At 46.9% G+C, this 19,651-nt stretch overlaps 1 protein-coding gene across 3 annotated transcripts in view; it reads right to left on the bottom strand.

The window, feature by feature from the left end:
- CENPC (centromere protein C) overlaps window positions 1–19,651 on the bottom strand; it is a 70,573-nt gene that overhangs the window by 11,168 nt on the left and 39,754 nt on the right. For 2 of the 3 annotated variants that reach the window (XM_081932981.1, XM_081932983.1), the window contains 3 exons: window positions 16,874–16,981; window positions 11,789–11,878; window positions 10,357–10,446 (listed from right to left, as the gene is read on the bottom strand). In XM_081932981.1, the coding sequence (XP_081789107.1) occupies window positions 10,357–10,446; window positions 11,789–11,878; window positions 16,874–16,981 (288 nt within the window). The remainder of the gene's footprint in view (window positions 1–10,356; window positions 10,447–11,788; window positions 11,879–16,873; window positions 16,982–19,651) is intronic. The other variant, XM_081932982.1, reaches the window with a different exon arrangement.

Here is a 19,651-nt window from a genome sequence, read left to right as displayed (position 1 = left end):
GTTTGTTAGACAGTTCCTTTGGTCTGCCCTGGTCTCTACACATTTCCTCTGCCCTGCTCTCTACCCAGTTGAAAGTAATACTGAATAGTTACACAAAAGGCTCAAAGTGATATTTACAGACTTGGATTCCACAGGTTAAATAACTCATCACGTTTGTTTTGTATTTTCCCTGGGATATGTTGGTTGAAGTTTCATAATTTCACAAATATGCAAGCTGATGTTTTCATATCTTAGGGCTTTTGTAGCTGCCATTCTTATCTGATCATTTCAGATACTGATGCCAAAAGAAAATCTTGAGATATTTAAATGACATTTGAATTTTGATATAAAATGATTTATTCTCTACTACTGTACTATCAATTTTCCAAGATGATAGTATGAAACAGCATCCTAGAGAACACAATTCATTTTATTTTAGCATGTGAAGACCATTATCTCTATCACAATGGCCCAAAACTTCTCACACGTATTATAATAATATAAAAAGGCCAAATCTTCTCTCAGATGTTATAATGATATAAAAAGAATGGCACATCGCCTGCACTGAGGATCAAGACAGCTTTATTGGCTATTGAAGTTGGCTATAATTCAGATCATGACAGGCTTTCAACCAGGGATGTTAGTGTACAACTGTTTTATCCCTTACTGAATGGGAATAGGGCAGTAAGAACAGGGTGGGAATCAAAATTGGATGGGATTATTTTCACAGAATACCAAGATTAAAGAATGACATCATTCATTTGTTGTGATCATACCCAACACACTTTCCTCCTCCTATTTCCTCCACAATAACTCTGTCAAGTGAGTTGAGCTGAGTGAGTGACTGGCCCAAGGTCACCCGGCTGCCTTTCATGGCCAAGGCAGGACTTGATCTCATGATCTTCTGCTTTTTTTCTAGCCTTAACCACTTGATCAAACTGGTTTTGATTATTGACTGAGTAAAACAAACTTTTAAGTAAATGAAAATAACATAAAAGTTGCCATTAAATATATATTTTGGTTAGGTACTAGAGAACTGACAATGGTTGACAGTTAAATTGCCTTCTGAAAGTTCAGTTTGCAATGGTGTTATCTTGTTTCTAGCTATCTACCAATTTTAGATAAAACTGTCCAGCACAGAGCTTGCTAAAGATGCTTTTCAGAGTAATTGGGTACATTTTTATAGATTTTGAGACTTTTTAAAATATTCATTCTAATAGTGAATATCTCTCTTTTTCACTCTCTTTTTACTTGACAACTGTTATTTAAAATGTGTTATTTGGCTACAGCCAAAATTTACCTATTTATATTGACTTTCAAGATCAGTTAAATAAAATATTTTTCTTTTTTTAGCTGAGAGACAATCTCCAAAGCCCAGATTGGTATGCCTTTAGGAAAAGTGTACAAATAGTTTTGGAAATGATCAATGCATGTGCTGATGAAGCCAGGGGATCCAGCTAAAACACATGAAATATGAGTATCCACATAAGAAAATGATTGTAGCTTGTGAATTACTTGTATCAAAATAAAGCATAATTTCTCATATTTGTACAAGGTGCTCCCTGGCAGACATTGGATCATATAGTGACTAACTGCCATGTGAGAACTTACATAGGGGGAATGACTGTTGGCTTACCTGAACGGTTGTTCTCTGGGCACTGTGGGAGAGTCCAAGCATGGGTTAAATACAGTCTATCTGCCCTAGGACTGAGTAGATTTTTCTTTAACAACACCTCCTTTGCCTCATTGAGGTCAGTTTAAAACGAAGGTCTTATCCGCTACAGACTTCTAAACAAGACAAGGATTCTTGGACATCTAGTTAAACCCTGGGCGGGTTTGGACTCTCCCGCAGCGCCCAGAGAACGACTGTTCAGGTAAGCCAACGGTCATTCTCCTGTGTGCTGCTTGGAGAGTCCAAGCATGGGACATACCCAAGCTATTGTGTCCAAGGGCGGGAAGAGTTTGTGTTCAGATTATCCGGAGCGAAGGCAACTTTTGGCAAAATGCGTCTTCCAAAGGAGGCTTCGGCCGAGGCAAAGGTGTCAATTTTGTAATTTCTAATAAAAGCAGTGGGGGACGCCCACGTAGCTTCTCTGCAAATGTCAATGATGGATTCTTGGGTCACCCGCAATGCTGTGGTGGCAGCGCTCCTTGTAGACTGTGCCATCACCCGACCTGGCACGGCTCTGCCCTGATGTTCATAGGCCATCTTGATGCAGGCTTGAAGACGAGGCCTTGCGGCCCAGTGACCCAGGCTGAAATGACACAAAAAATGACTCAGAGCATCTAAATTCCTTAGTCTTCCTGACATAAATGTGAACAGCTCGCCTAACGTCTAAGCTATGCCAAGTACACTCCCTGGGATGCGTAGATCTAGGGCAAAAGTTGGGGAAGATCACTTCCTGGGCTCTGTGGAAGTGAGAGTTCACCTTGGGGATAAAGGTGGGGTTCAGTCTCAAGACGACCCGATCAGTATGAATTATACACAGCTCCTTCCTGACTGAGAGAGCTGAGACCTCTTGAGACCCTCCGAGCAGACGTAATCACCACTAGAAAGGCAGTCTTAAGAGTCAAATGTCGAAGACTCACAGTTCAAATCAGCTCGAAAGGTGCACTCGTCAGGGCCCACAGAACAAACGGCAAATTCCAGGAAAGGTATCGGTATATAGTCTGAGGACAGATATTGGCCGTGCCCTTCAGGAAACTCTTGACCTGACGGTGTTGACTCAGGGACCGGGATGAGCCCCTAGCAAGGATGGTGGACAAGGCAGTGACCTGGTGACGGAGAGTGTTGGGCGCCACACCTTTGTCCAATCCTTCCTGAAGGAAGTTGAGTAGTTGTGGTATTGAAGCTGAAATGTCTCTTATACCACGTTCTTTACACCATGCTGACAAGGCGACCCATCTCGCTTCATATATTCGTGTAGTTGATGGTCTTCTGGACGCTTGAATGGTCTTGATGACCCTGTCAGAGAGATTCTGTTTCCTCAGGAGCTCCCCCTCAAGTGCCAGACGGCTAATTGGAGCCAATGAGGGTCCGGATGGCAGACAGCCCCCTGGCTGAGGGAGATTTGCTCCTGAGGAATCCTCCACGGTCTTTGGATGGAGAGTGACAAGGTCACATACCAGGACCTCCTGGGCCAATGTGGGGCCACAAGGAAGATCTCCGCTTCCTCCGCTAGGAGTTTGGCTACTACCTGCGGAACAAGTGGGAGGAAATGCATAGAGAAGTCCTGAAGGCCACTTGTAACTCAGTGCATCCGTCCCCTCCGCCTGGGGCGAGTGGTAATGGGAAAAGAACCTTGGCAGATGTGTATTGGTGAGAGTAGCGAATAGGTCCAGCTGCGGTTGGCCAAACCTCCGAATTATCTGTTGGAACAGCTCTGGATGCAGGCGCCACTCGGAGTTGTCGATCATCTGCCGGCTCAGCCAGTCTGATTTCATGTTGCTTGTCCCAGATATGTGGTCTGCTCTGATGGATGCTAGGTGGAGTTCCATCTCTGTCATGAGTCTCCTGGAGTGGGTGCCACCCTGCCGGTTTACGTGGGCCTTTGTTGCTACGTTGTCTGTTAGTAACAGTACATGGCGGTCCACAAGCTGTGTTGAAAATCGATGTAGGGCAAGCCGGGCAGCTCCAGCCAATTTATATTGTGAGCTGCCTCCCTCTGCATCCATCTGCCTTGTGTCAGCTGTCCTTGACAATTCACCCCCCCCCCATCCGTAGAGGCTGGCATCTGAGGTTACGATGATTCTTTCGGGCTCCTTGAACTGGCACCCCTTCTCTACCACTGCCAATTGCCACCAGCGAAGGGAGCGGATCACCTTCTGTGGCGGACAGACTCATCTTGGAGAGTTGCTGTCCTTTGACCTTTGCATCAGCAGGAGGAACCACTGTAGTTCCCTAGCATGAAGGCACGCCCAGGGAACTACCTTTAGGCAGAAAATCATGATGCCGAGAAGTTGCGAGATTTTGATGATCGGCACTCACCTGAGCTGCCGGCACTGATGCACTCTGCTCCTGAGGTTGTGCAGATGGTCTGGGGATAGAAACACCTGGCAAGAAACTGAGTCTATGATGGTGCCTAGGTGCTGAATTCGTGTGGTCGGCTAGAGATGACTCTTCTTCCGGTTCACCGAGAAGCCGTGCTGTTGGAGGGTGCGTATGGTCACCCGAACATCTCACAGGGCCTGGTCGTAGCTCAAGGACTGAATGATGATGTCGTCCATGTAGCATTCCAGTCAAATTGGGCGTGCCCGGAGGTGAGCCACCACAGCTGCCTGAAGCTTTGTGAAGGTCCTGGGCATGGACGAGAGACCGAATGGGAGAGCCCTGTACTGGTAATGCCTCCCATTGTAATGGAACCACAGTTTTTGCAACGGGCTTGTGCTTCCGGGGGTCCTCCCTGGAGGTGGTTTTACTGCCTGAGGGTCCCTGGGATTCCTTCCCTATAGTGCCTTTCTGTCCCTTCCCCCCTTGTGATGGGGACAGTTATATATATAGAGAGGAGGAGCTTCCTGGAGAAAATGGCGGTCTGCCTCTGAGCTCCATAGATCTGCGGGGCTCTTTTAATGGAGCAGGGATGCTGCCGGTCCTCTTCTCCATCATGAGGACCGGGGGTCCAGCAAACAACCACCCTGGATCTTTCCGGGACCCAAGCTGGTCCTCCAGGGTGGTTTGACGACCAGAAAGAGCGTGGAGAACGGGCTGGTTGATCAGCCGATGGGGAGACGCCGTTTTGAGACCTGAGGAGAGACGCCGTTTGAGACCTGAGGAGAGGCATAAGGCTAGGAAATAGCGGCTGGAGTGTTCGGGGGCGTGTTGGTGTCGGCGGAGTCGGAGGCTTGCGGCTTGGGACCGGGGCTTGAGGCGGCGGCGGGTGGAGATGCCGGCTCTGGAGCGGCGGTGACCCAAGCGGCGGCGGCGATGGCTGGAAACGCCGAACGCCGAATCCCCTGGCCTGCTGCGAACCGCAAGAGGCGTTGGAGTTAATGAAGGTCGAACGGGAAGGCTGGAGGCCGGCCGGGACTCTGGAGGCCGGCGAAGGCCGAGCGGGTAGGCCGAGCAGGAAGGTTGGAGGCCGGTGGGAGCGGCGTTGGGGTTCGGAGTGGTGGTTTGGGAGCCATGAACGAAGGATGCAGGCCATGGCAGGAACGAAGTGCCGAAGGCCTGGTAGGAAGAGGGAGGCGTGTGACTCTGGAGGCCGATCAGAGTCGGGGGGGGGCATGTTGGTGACTGGCAGGAGGCTTCAACATCAGGCTCGGCAGAGGAGCTATCTACCTCCTGCTAGCTGCCTCCTTGACTGTGACCACCTACCCCCCTGCTGAACAACTTGCCCCTGCTTACCATCTGTGTGTGCCCGGAGGATTACCTCCTTATCTTCTGTGACCCTACCGTTTTATTGACCATCTGCCCCCTGCCCATTACCAACAATAGTCTATCTACCCCTCGCCATCCACCACTGACCATCCACCAGCCCCCACTTATCGATCGATCATCTGACCAGCCTACCATCCCCCCCCCCATCTAGGACTGGATAATCTTCTCCCGCATTGGAGCCCTGGCTTTTTCAAACTATACTGGACTATGGCATACATGCCGGAACATCCTCAGCACAGATCCTAGGCCCTGCCGAATTTTAATATCACCATGTATTTAAGGTCAGACCTAATCCTACTGCGGGAGTCCCCCCTCTCGCAGGTGTGGCCCTCCGCCCTCTCGAGGGCCCACCTTGATGACGGATTTATTAATCTCGAGAGGTGGAGGAAGCGGAGACTTAGGGGTTTTTTAGCTAAATGTTTTTTAAAAACTTGTAGGGGTTCTGGGGTTGGGGGGCGGGTGGGTCAGGTCAGGAGTGATGACAGAGCCAGGTCACTAGGTGTGGTCGCGAGCGGAAGGAGTGGAAGGGAGGAGGAGGGGGAGGATATCATTCCAATACAGGGCTCTTTGATTCCAACGGTCGTAGGGAGGGGCAGATACGAGGACAGATCAAGAACTCGCAGTCGGTTGGGGGACCGTGGGTGTTGGTCACACCCGGTCGCTTGTACCAACCCCCACGTACTAGGTGGTCAGGAGCTGCAGACCCAGGGCCTGAGGCTGTTGCTATGCAATGCGAGGTCCGTTGTTAATAAGGCCCCCCTCATTTACGATCTAATTCTTGAGGGGGAGCCGGACCTCGCAGGAATAACGGAGACCTGGTTGGGCCACGAGGGAGGTTTACCCCTCGTGGAAATGTGCCCACCAGGTTACCGAGCATTTCACCAGCCCCGGGCCCAGGGAAGGGGCGGTGGGGTAGCAGTGATTATTCGGGAGGATTTAGAGCCGAGGGAGTCCACTGTGCCACAGACGTCCGGGTGTGAGTCCCTTGTCGTGAAATGGGGCCCTGGGAGACAGCTGGGCCTGCTGATAGTATACCTGGCTCCTCGCTATACATCAGCGGCCCTGCCTGAACTCCTCATGCTGATCGCATCGGTGGCGGTTGAGACCCCCAAACTTTTAGTGATGGGGGATTCTAACCTGCCATCGGTGGGAGAAGCATCCGAGGGGGTTCGGGAGTTCATGGCTTCCATGACAGCCATGGACTTGACTCAATTGATTCAGGGCCCGACACACGAGGGAGGCCACACCTTGGACCTTGTTTTTGTCTCTGGCCAGTGGTTGAGTGATCTGGGAGGAGGGAATTTAACCATCACTCCCCTGTCATGGTCAGATCACTCACTCCTCCGACTTGACTTCCCTGGTGCTACCCCCCGCTGCGGGGAGGCAGAACCGGAAAACACTAAATGGTTCCGCCCCAGGCGCCTGATGGAACCAGATAGGTTCCAGATGGAGCTTGGGCCACCTCCTGTAGCCCTGACCCGCCCCCGGGTAGAGGACCTGGTGGTCGCGTGGAATAATGCGACTACCGGGGCCTTGAACCGGGTGGCGCCTTTGCGGCCTCTCCGGCGGCAACGATCCACCCTGGCCCCTTGGTTCACCGAGGAGCTAAGGGTGATGAAGCGCCGCAAGAGATGCCTAGAGAGTCGTTGGAGATCCTCCTGTTCCGAATTTGACCGAACACAGGTACGAACCCATTTAAGGACGTACCTTGTGGCATTGAGAGCGGCCAAACGTCAATATTGTGCCGCTCTCATTGCATCCGCAGAGAACCGCCCTGCCGCCCTGTTTCAGGTGTCCCGCTCCCTCCTGTTTCAGAAGCCGCGGGAGGCCCCTTTACAGGGTAGGGCAGAGGAATTTGGGAAATATCTGCAGGATAAAATCGCTCAAATCCGGAAGGATTGGGTCCCTTTCAGTGGTCTTGTGGAGACGTCCGCGGCAAGTCTTGAGAGACCAGTCTGGGAGGAGTTTGACTTGGTTGCCATCGAGGATTTGGACAGAATGCGTGGACGACTGCGACCTACCACATGTTTACTGGACCTGTGCCCCTCCTGGCTTGCACTGGCATCCTGGGAGGTTACACGTGACTGGCTCCTGGGCCTAGTGAACGCTTCGTTGGGTGAGGGGTCTCTTCCGGCCGCCTTGAAAGAGGCGGTGGTGAGACACTTGCTCAAGAAGCCTTCCCTAGACCCTACGGAGCTGGCCAATTATCGTCCTGTCTCCAACCTTCCCTTTTTGGCGAAGGTTGTAGAGAGTGTGGTGGCTTATCAGTTTCCACGACATCTGGAGGAAAATGATTATCTAGACCCACGCCAGTCCGGGTTCCGCCCCGGGCACAGCACGGAGACGGCCTTGGTCGCGTTGGTGGATGATCTCTGGAGGGCCAGAGATAGGGGTTGTTCCTCTATCCTGGTCCTATTAGACCTCTCGGCGGCTTTTGATACCATCGACCATGGTATCCTGTTGCACCGACTGGAGGGGTTGGGGGTTCGGGGCACCGTTTTGTGGTGGTTCGGCTCCTACCTTTCCGGCCGGACGCAACGTGTGTTGGCAGGGGAGCAGAGGTCGACCCTAAGCCCCCTTACTTGTGGGGTGCCACAGGGGTCGGTCCTCTCGCCACTCCTGTTCAACACATATATGAAGCCGCTGGGTGAGATCATTCGTGGTTTCGGGGTGGGATATCATCTGTACGCTGATGACACTCAGCTGTACATTTCCACCCCGAACCACCCCAACGAGGCCGTCGAAGTGATGTCCCAGTGTGTGGAAGCCGTACGGGTCTGGATGGATGACAACCGACTCAAGCTCAACCCCTCCAAGACGGAGTGGCTGTGGGTTCCGGCCCCCCGGTTCAACTAGTTACTTCCATCTCTGGCCATTGGGGGCATACAACTGGCCCCCGTGGAGCGGGCGCGCAATTTGGGCGTCCTCCTGGATGCCCGGCTGTCCATGGATGACCATGTGACAGCCGTGGCAAGGGGGGCGTTCCACCAGGTCCGCCTGGTGCGCCAATTGCGCCCCTTATTGGACCGGGATGCCTTACGCACAGTCACTCATGCGCTGGTGACATCTCGCCTCGACTACTGCAACGCTCTCTACATGGGGCTTCCCTTGAAATGCACTCGGAGACTACAGTTGGTCCAGAATGCGGCCGCGCAGGTGATTATGGGGAGTACAAGGTACTCCCATGTGACACCTCTCCTGCGCGAGCTGCACTGGCTTCCTGTGGTCTATCGGGTGCGTTTCAATGTTTTGATAACGATCTTTAAAGCGCTCCATGGCACAGGACCTAGCTACTTGCGGGATCGTATCCTGCCCCATACATCCCTGCGACCAATTCGCTCGCACAGAGAGGGACTTCTCCAGGTGCCGTCCACCAGACAGTGTCGGGGGGCGGCGCCTAGGAGCAGAGACTTCTCTGTGGCGGGCCCAGCCCTGTGGAATGACCTCCCCCCGGATATCAGGACTACCTCTGACCTCTGCTCCTTCCGTGTAAAGCTCAAGACCCACCTTTTCCAAGTAGCTGGCCTGGCTCAACCATAGTTTGATCATATCGCTCCTGACGGGTTTTTAATCTTGTAATTTTAATTAGGGGATTTTAAATTGCAATTTTAATTCTATTTCCATTTATCTGTCTACCTCCTCCACGTATACGTCTATGTTTATGTGTATGTATTGTCTATATTTGTATTTTATGTGTTTTTATTGTACGCCGCCCCGAGTCCTTCTGGAGAGGGTGCGGCTAATCAAATAAAAAAAAATTTATTATTATTATTATTATTATTATTATTATTATTATTATTATTATTATTATTATTATTATTATTATTATTATTATTAAGGATCTGGCCTACTGCGTTTCGAAGATGGCCCTGTCATCTCCTCCTACGCCTCCAAACCTCCATCTGCCATGGTGACTTGCAGATCAATAGGTCGTCCTCCGAAGGAGAGAAGTGGCTGTAGCAGTAGCATGATCCGCTGCGCCTGCAGATCAACAGTGATAGGGGTGTGACCTACGTAGCCACAACTCCTAAGGCCGCACTCGGTGGTCCCTGACTGTGCTGCAGGGAGATAGACCTTGCCGACACCCCGGAGAAGGTCAGAGACTCCCTGGCAGCGATCTGCAGCTGAGGAGCTTTAGCTAAAGGACGCGTTGGTTCTCGAGTCTTCCGACGACAATCCAGGAAGAAAAGGCACTTAAAATGGCTGCTGCCGCCACTCTCCGAGCCAAACGGCTCACTTTGCAGCTTCAGAAAGTGCATGAAACACTTTCAAAATGGCCACCGCACTTGTCGGGCTGAGGAGAAACCGCCAAAACCGTCGGAGCTCTAATGAGCAACCGGAGATTATAAAGGGAAAAAGGCAGCTGGGAAACAGACAGGAAGCCTCCTGCTGCCCCCATGCTCACCCTGCCTCAGCCACCTCAGCAGGTTCGGAATCACTGGAATCTTCCTATAAAGCTTAATCTATGCTGTGCAACAAATCTATACAAAAATAAAAAAAAATTAAATTCACTGTGTTCTATTTGGAGAGTCCAGTCTATCTGATCTAGAACCGAGGAGCTCCCCAAATTTAGTCCTAACGAGCGGACTGAGTTTTTAAACTGACCTCAATGAGGCAAAGAAGACGTGGTTAAAGAAAAATCTACTCAGTCCTAGGGCAGATTGATTGTATTTAACCCATGCTTGGATTCTCCCGCAGCGCACAGGAGAAATGTAGACTTTCTCCAATTAACAAATACCACATTTAATTAATAAATTCCCTAGATATTAATATATAGAACATATTTTATGAATCAACCAATTTTTAAATGTATCTAGGAACACAATATGTAATTTCTTGAATTTCTTATATCTTACAAAATTAACCATACATCATCATATGTGCATCATATTATGTGTTTTTAATGCATCTTTACTGCTGTTATCTATATATTTTATACCATACACTAAATAAATCTCATATTTATCATAAGCATTTTAAAAGTATGTCATGTCACTCACCCAGAAGAATTTGTTGATTAGATGCTTTATTAAAAACAACAGCTGGTTGAAAAAAACTTTCTGTGAAAATTGAGTTATTATGCAAATTCTCTGCAAAACAGAAGAACAGAGGATTAGGCTGAAGGGCAGACATAGTTACAGGTAGTCCCTAAGTGGGACTAGAATTTCCATTTCTAAGTGATGTAACTGTGGGATACAATGTCATTTGATCACATAGCAACAGCAATCTCAGCAATCCCCTTTGTGTTTGTTAAATGAGGATGATGGATTGTTAAGTAAGGGGTCTCACCTGGCCATGATTTGTGACTTCCTACTGTTTCTAGAAAGCAAAGTCAATGGGAAAATTTAGAGGAAGTTATTTATAAGTCCGAATCACAAATCGTTTCTTAACTGCTAAGCAAGGACTATGTTGATTTTCTATTAAATACTTCTATTATTATTAACAGGCCTAGAATTAGCTCAGATTTAAACAAAAATCAAAAAGATAAATATATTTATAAATCATGTTTTTTGAATAAAGCATATCAATTAGTCTGCCTTTACACTAATATGTTTTTTTCTTGATACCTGCCAAACTATATATTCACTTAATTTTTTATACTTAAAATAATAATTTATAATGGGCTGAGGAACAAAGTGTTATTTTCCAGCATCTTATTCCTATAAACTTTTTTTTTACAAAATAAAATGGGTGGATTCAGCCCAGCATTCTGTTTGGAAGTTTGTTTACAAGTCTGGAAAAGTATGACATCCAGAGACCATATCATTTAGCAACAGAAATGTCAGCAGTACCTATTTCATTAACCAAGGGCTTACTTACAATTTTGTGCCAGTTTTCAACAACTAAAGTCAGTGGGGTAGATGACAGGAAGTTGCAAGTCCTGGGCAGCTCACAAACAGGCTAGCAGGCACAAGCATAATGGGATTTTGGAGGCTACTTCAGGAGGGTGAATGAGAGGCAGGTTTAGTGCAAATGTGGAGGGCTTGGGCTGGCTGCTGCAGTTGCATGAGGGCATATGCGGGGCAGGTGTAGCATGAGCACAAAAGGGCTTGGAATAGCTGCGGCGAGATGTGAGAAGGCACACAAGGGTAAGTGCAACATGAGGAAAGTTCATGGGGGAGGGGGGTATATGGTGGTGCAAGTGAGCTTAGAGAAACTGCTGCAGGGTGGGGAGGATGGGCAAGGACCATAGTGGTGCAAATTGCAATGACTACTATAGGATGCAGGAGGCTGTGACAGAAGCAAGTGTGGTATGAGCACAGTAGGGCTTAGGGTGCCTGCTATAGAGCAGAGAGCATGTGATGCGAATCAGGTGTCCATAGGATGCTGCAACCATCCTATATGTGAGCTGGTTGCCAGATTAGACACAACTGTGGGAATGCTGGGAATGGTTACTCATAATTTAGAAAGATAACGTTCTGATGATCCTACCGGTCTCTGATACAGATTTCATACCAACTTTTGCTTTGCATTTCCTAGATTTTCTTTGTTCGGGTGATATTATTCCACTTACAAAGTCTCCTGAAACAATACAAAAATTAATTGTGATCTATATAATACCAATTATAAATTGTTTTACTCAAGATTGGATAGAATTCTGGAATAACTGGATTACCTCCTATAGCAAATTGGTACCAAATCTATTGCTTAATGATGATTTTGTTTCCATCTATAATTTCATAATGATACTCTCAAATGTAAACACTAACATTTTGTGAGATTATTTCCTTAAAATAAAACAATTCCATTATGGAGAGGCAACATAAGGGGAAATATAGGCTATCCATGTCACTAGTAACTTGGGTGTTACTGAAAGTATATACATACATACCACATATGCTTTGTGTTACAACGTTCCTGCATAATGTAATTTAAAAAGAAAAGGAACGTTGGTCCTATCTGAACGTTCTTCTCAGCGTGACACAGGATGGTCCAGGAATGGGTTGTTCAATCCTTATTTGCCCAAGAGAATGAGTCAGAATTGAAGCGACGCCTCCAGCTTCCCCTACTGACTTCCAATTCTGACGAGGCACAGCTCCAACAAGAGAAACAAAAGAAGAGTAGGCCCTGCCCGCAGCATTAACAGCCCTGGGAACACGGACCTAACTAAACAACAAACAAAGGCGGGACCTCGACCATTCTGCGCCACACTGAGAAGAACGTTTGGGTAGGACCAACATTTCTTCTCCAGCTGATGGCGCAGGAGGGTCCAGGAGTAGGACATACCAAAGGGCAGGAACTCACTGGTCCATGGTACACGAGGTACCATGAACTCCCTGAAGTACCCGACAACCAAATGATGCCTCGGCAGATGCAAAAGCATCCAATCAATAATGCTTAATAAAAGGTGAAGGGGAAACCCACGTCGCAGCTCTGCAAATATCCCCAATCAGAGCCTGAGTGTTCCACGCGGCCGTTGTGGCCGCACTCTTAGTTGAATGAGCTGTTATCCCCTGTGGCATTGGCTTACCTCTCGCCTCATAGGCTCGGGCAATACAAGCTCGTAATCACCGCCCAATGGTAGAAGGGGTCACCCGTGACCCAATGGCAGAAGGCTGAAAAGAAACAAACAGCACCTCCGTCTTCCTGGAGGGCGCCATCCTCTTTATGTAAATACGGAGAGCTCTCCGCACGTCCAGCTTGTGCCACGATTTTTTCTTCCTATGAGTGGGGTTAGGGCAAAAATCCGGGAGAATTAACTCCTGAGCCCTATGAAAATACGAATTTATCTTGGAGATAAAGGTGGGATCAAGCCTCAGCACGACCGTGTTAGGCTGGAAAATACAAAGGTCCTCCCTGACAGAGTGAGCACCCAGTTTGGAGATCCTCCGTGCAGCTGTGATGGCGACCAAGAAGACCACCTTTAGGGTAAGGAACTGCAAGGAAATGGTCCTCAGTGGTTCAAAGGGGGGATCCACGAGGGCCAGGACGACCGTGGAAAAATCCCAAGACAGGAACCTGTGAATTACCGGGGGGCAGAGGTTAGCTGCCCCTCTTAGAAAGCTCTTCACCACCGGATGACGGCCCAGGCTCTCCCGACTGTCGAGGACAAGGACAGTTGACAGGGCTGAAACTTGTCTCCGAAGCGTGTTATGGGCCAATCCCCCCTCCAACCCGTCCTGGAGGAATTCCAGGCTATTAGGGAGTGAGGGACATTTGGGGTCTACATGTGCCTTATGGCACCAATCACAAAAAGTGGACCACGTGGCGTGGATGGTCAATCACCTGGCACATGAGCTGTCTCTTAAGTGCACACTTGGAGGATGTAAATGTACGAAAAGAATTCAGAGGGACGGAAAGGAATTCCAGTCGCAGGCCAAATTTTACAGTATTAAGGACCCAGAGATCCAATCTGGGTCTGCCGATGTGATACTCTCAGTAAACAATGTCAACCGACCACCAATAGGGGCTGTCCAAACCCACTCATTTATTCCAGCGGAAGGGATGTCTGCCTTCTTACTCTGGGGCTGACATTGTGACCTATCCCTGTAGGGAGACATATTCTGCCCCCTGTCCTGACGTGGCTGAAAACTTCTAGGTTGATAATGATAGTCCATGTCAGTACCCCTATAGGGTGCCCTGCGTGTATATGGTGTGTACTTGTGTTCCTGCTTCTTAATCGTGGCAGGCAAAACCTTATGTTTGTTCTTATTCTCAATGAGGATTGGGTCCAGAACCTCGCCAAACAGCTTCTTCCCTGCATATGGGCCAGCCACCAGCTTCCACTTCGCTTTGGCATCCCCCTGCCAATTTCGGAGCCACACTATCTGCCTAGCTGAAACAAAGGAAGAAAGAGCCCTGGAGGCAAACTTAGCTGCATTCAAGGTTGTATCCACCAAAAACTGGGTCGCAGCAATGACCTTGCTGATGTCCTGAAGCAGCCTCACATCGTGCACCGGAACACGCTCCTGCATTTGTTCAAGCCATATCAGCATGGTGCGAATGAAGAAGGACTCAGAAGAAGCGGACTTAATTGCCCATGTTGCCGCCAGGAAGGTCTTACACAACTCTAGTTCAGTCCTCTAATCTTCTGCCTTTAGGTTGTCCACCACATCACTCGCCACCATGGGTGTTGAGGATGCCAGGGTGGCCACAGGAGCGTCCACCTCCGGAACCTGTAATGCCTGGGAGAAATCAGGCTCCATATTATAGAAGGGTCTGTCATTCCGATCCGGGGTGGGGAAAGTACCTGGCTTGGCCCACTGCTTCTGAATTACATCCAGAAACAGTTTCGGTGCAGGGATCTCCTCCTTCCGCGCATTCTACAAAGAAACACATTTTCTTTGGCGCTGCCTTGGAAGTCAAAGCCTCGGCCACGGACTCCTTCTCCTTCTGTTTGTCAGCCTCCATCTCGACGGCTGCAGTGCTCCTGGCTTTAAATAGTAAGGAACGGAACAAATTAGGAGGAAACAAATCAGCAAAGACAGGAATATCCGGTGCCAAACCTTCATCATCCAAAAGCTCCATCTCCTTTTCCTCTTCCTCTTCCTGGAGCAAAACCTCGCTTCTCAGCAAAGGAGAAACCTCTCTCTATGCCCTGTCTGGGCGAGCAACCAGATCCTGGATACGTCTGCACTTTGCCTCCATCAGTTCTGCCTCTGCCTGGTCACAGGAGTGACCCTGGAGGGCTATGCCATGTGCAATGGCTCGATGAATAAGAGATTGAATGTTATCAGGTAAGTACTCAAATTCACCAATCGCATGACTAAGCCCAGGCCTGGGTGCCAGTTGGTGCCTGTGAACTGGTTCAGGGACAGGCGCAATGCATGGAAACGGATGGCACTCTTCTTACTTGTCCTCAACCTCCGAAAGTGGAGGTGAGATGGAAATGGTCCTTGGGGATCCAGATATCCTTGGAGGAGAAGGGGAGGAAGAAAGTGGAGCCACCCTTAGGAGCAGGGGGGATCTCACAGAAGACAAAGGAGCCTTATATCTGCCTCCCTGCCTGGATTTCTCCCCATCCCCTGTACTTCCTTGCCTGGAGGGAGCTTGCTTCACCAGGGGAGGAGGATCCTGAGGGGAACCCTTCCTCTTCTTGGAGCTCTTCGATGGAGCTGCAGAAGCCACCCCAGTGGTGCTCTCACCGGGGGAATCAGCCATGACAACGTAGCAATACTCTTTGCCAAAAACCTCACTCTGCCCAGTTTGGTAACCAGCACGGCAATCTGCAACTGTTCTCACCGTAGCCGGCAGTCGCAATGAGCCTCGTGGCAGTGAAAAGGGGGAAACAAAATGGCCACTGATTATGTGACCCACCGGAGGTCCAAACAAAATGGCCACCACCTCATGGCCCCTAACAAAATGGCCACCACCACGAGGACCTTACCAAGATGGCCACCACCCAAGAAGCTCTCCCAAAATGGCCGTCCCCCATGGCCCCAAACTCACGAGGGAGTAGCTTCCAGGAAAACAAATTGTGTCGGCAAGCAAACGGCCCCGAGAACGCCCAGATCAGCTGCACGGCCCTCCACAAGTCCAGCCAGCGCCGATCGTGCCCTCCTGTTGTTCCGGACTGTTTGCAGCCACGCGGGAGTGCCGGCGCTCCGCATGCGCGCCCCTCGCACCAGTAACTTCGACATCCACCCACTGCAGTCCCTGAGAACCAGCGGCAACGCAGGGAAACCTCCCTGGCACGCGCACGAGCCAGCAAGTGGTAACCAAGTCGAACAGAGCCGCAATAGAACTCCGATAGCCGGTACAGCCAGCTGCTTGCCTGCGAGGAACCTGGAAATCTCCAGCAGGACCTAGCCCAAACACTTCACCACTCTAACAGTAACCAGGTAGGAAAGAACTTGTGAGCCAAGTTCAACACCTTCCATTAGATAGTAACATTAAAAGGAAAAAAATACCTGAAAACAAACTAACTGCAACAAAAAACCTATTTTCACTCACAGCAATCAATTTTACAAGACTGAGTCAGAACTGGAAGTCAGCAGGGGAAGCTGGAAGCGTTGCTGCAATTCTGACTCAGTCCCTTGGGCAAATAAGGATTGAACAACCCACTCCTGGACCCTCCTGCGTCATCAGCTGGAGAATGATTCCATTTCTTAATTGGGATAGAATCTGGACTAGAAATCTTTGTGCTTTAAGCAAAAGGTATTATGGTATTTCTTTGTTATTCAGACAATTCTGGATTCTAAATTTTCATATTAAAAATACAAAACATAATCCAAGTCCTTCTAATCCATTTTTTACCAGTTTGGTATAGTGGCTAAGGCATAGAAACCAGGGAATTATGAATTTAGGTATTAAAAAACAGCTGTTTTTTAGTAATTTTATCTCAGCCTGATTGATTATCTAGTATATCTGTATACTATAAATACATATATTTAGCAAGTAGCTCCACCAAGCAGGCAATGTTGGATCTTTGCATTAAAGGGATTTAGAAATATGTGAGTTTCAGAAGAATGTCCTTGTGTGTATGTAAGTATAGCTTTTAGATTATTTTAGTTTGCATTTCTAAAAAAGTTTTATCACAAACAATAACTTCTTTATTCAAAGCCCTGAATTACATACCTGAAGTGCCTATCTTATAATCAATGCGTTCTCCTCTCCAATATTCCAATGGTTTAATACGTGTTCTTTTGGACCGCCGAACGATGGGTATGCTTGTAGGCAATACTACTAGAAAGGAAATATACAAAAAATATGAATATGTGTGTGTATATACATATATACCAGTGGTGGGTTTCAATTTTTTTTACTATCAGTTCTGTGCGCATGGCTTATTTTGTGAGCATGGCTTGTCGGTCATGTGACTGGCTGGGAGTGGCTTGTCGGTCATGTGACTGGCTGGGCATGGCCAATTTAGCTGTCCGTTTTACCAATTTAGCAGTCCATCAAACAACATACAGCAGCCCCCTTTTCTATTCTTTTGAAGACTGCATGAAGTTTTTGTCCTAAGTTTTTTGTTTTGTTTTTACTAAGGGGGGAGAGGTTGCCTGGGGATTTCTGGAAATTTCTCCTCTGTTAGAGGCACCAAAATGACCCAGATGATATAAGGTCTCCTGCTGGAGCAGGGGGTTGAACTAGATGACCTCTGAGGTTAAGAATTGGACATCTGAAAATGATGAGTTGCTTGGATTTGGCTCAAATAGCTTGCATCCATTTATAGTTTAAGGAATTTAATAAAGTATTGCATAAAATGGTTAATAATAGGCAAAATATATTGGATTCAAAAACACCTAGCAAACCTTGTTTTCCACAGTTGGAATATAAAAATACTTTTGAAGTGTGGTTTTTTCCCGTCACTAAATATAGAAAATTTGAGCTGTTTTAAATTTTGTTCCATTGCAACACAAGTAATCAAGACATTCCAACAGAATATTCTCGCAGAATGCTTTTTCCAAGTTCAAAACAAAATACATTTTGCATATTTATATATAACTACAGTGAGAATTAGTTGGTGTAGTGGTTAGAGGCATCAGTCTAGAAACTGGGAGATCATGAGTTCCAGTCCTACCATGATGCAAAGCCATCTGGGTGACCTTTGGTCAATTGCTTTTTTCCAGCCCTAAGCAGGCTGTGGCAAACCAGGAATCAAGACTGACCCCAATACACCAAACTAAACAAACAAATGTACATTAATCAATCAGATTTTAGCAGTTTACAATGAAGAAGCATTTCCAATAGAACAATTGTAAAATCATAGTAATAATCAGTCTCATTCTACAAACCCTCCAAAACACTTTGGTTTTTATTCATGTTTATTCATACTACCACACTATTACAATAAATAATTAGTTCAAGCATTAACATTTCTAATATAGTTTAAATGGAATACCATGAATTCCAGATAATGATAATAGTGTAAAAATAGTGGTTTCTACAAGGGTATTAATGTTATTCTAAATAGGATTCTACAATATAATATGCAGTTGTTTGGCACCTAAACCAATATAAATTATATTTTATCTGGAGCCACAAAAAGTTCAGATCAGATTCGTCTAATTAGATGTGCCAGTTTAAACACATCATTAAACTATCTATGAATGTCGCATAATAATCTTTTTAAAAAGATTTTTACCACAGAAAAAGCAAGAGAAGTGTGGTCAAAGAATGCCTTTTGGCAGTCATTTAATACTATTTTTAAAATGAAATGTTTTTAATTTTATTACAGATTACTAAGTATTTTTGTAACTTTTAAAATGCCTTCTTAATCTTAGTGAAATAAAAATATTAAAACATATGAAAAAAATTATTTAGCATGTGAATTTCCTTTCTTCCTGAGAGAAAAAGAACAGTTTTTTCTTCCCTTCCCCATGAAGCTTCAAACAGGTTTGCTGAAGAGGATGAACTTTCTCATCCATCCCAGAAGTAAAAGATTTTTGTAGGAGCTATGTTAGTCTATAGTAGCCAAAAATCAGGAATTTGGTTTTCTAACAAAGCCATGCAGCATAAAATGTATTATTTGGAAAGGTGCTACCAGACACCTGCTGTGATAGCTGAGTGACAATATTCCCTCACAAAGAAAATCAGTTGGGAAGAATTATAGTTTGGACCACACCTCTAAAGTAAAACCAGTAATACGCTGAATTTTCCATCAGCTCAAAGGCTGAGAATACTCTTTAAAGTCAGAGAAAGTCCAACATGTCAAACCCTAACTGAAGACAGAGACAAATAGCACTTAGCTCTTTTCCACATATAGATGAGGAAAAAATGAAGGGACCAGGGACTCTTCATTCAAACATGAGTTACAAATATTCTTCTTTATTGAGACACAATAAATAAATTGTTTACTGACTGGAAGGTGCTTCCATTTGGTGGGTCCTAACTGGTTGGGCAGTAAGAAAAACTTTGCACATTAAATACAAATCCCAGCTATATTTTGTATAACTCAAGCCAGTATTTGTAAATGCACTCAACTACAATCCTGTAGCATAGAGTGGACTAAGAGAAAGTGACTGGCCTAAGATCACCCTGCTGTTTGCCATGTCTAAGGGAGGATTAGACTTTCCAATCTCTTGGTTTCTAGTTCAGCGCTTCAACCATATTACCAAACTTGATTAAGAGAAAGGGCGTTGGAAACTTATCTAATACACCTGTTCTAATAAGGTGCAGATAGCATCCATGCATGGGTTGACACTGTCCGTGCTCTGATTGGACTGAGTCTGATTACTAATTAATTAACCCGTTTATAAAACCTGCCTCCATGAGTGGTACCACCCAGTTTCCGGCGAAGAGAAAAAAAGACAGACTCCATGAGTTATTCAAACAAGATCAAATTTAGTGATTCATAAAAAAAGGTAGTCAAAAGAACATCATCAACCTGGTGAGATAAACTTCTCAGAACAG

This window comes from Natrix helvetica (assembly GCF_964273705.1).
Source record: "Natrix helvetica genome assembly, chromosome: Z".
NCBI lineage: Eukaryota > Metazoa > Chordata > Lepidosauria > Squamata > Natricidae > Natrix > Natrix helvetica.
Note: the sequence above shows the minus strand (reverse complement) of the source record. Positions and strands in the feature narration are given on the sequence as shown.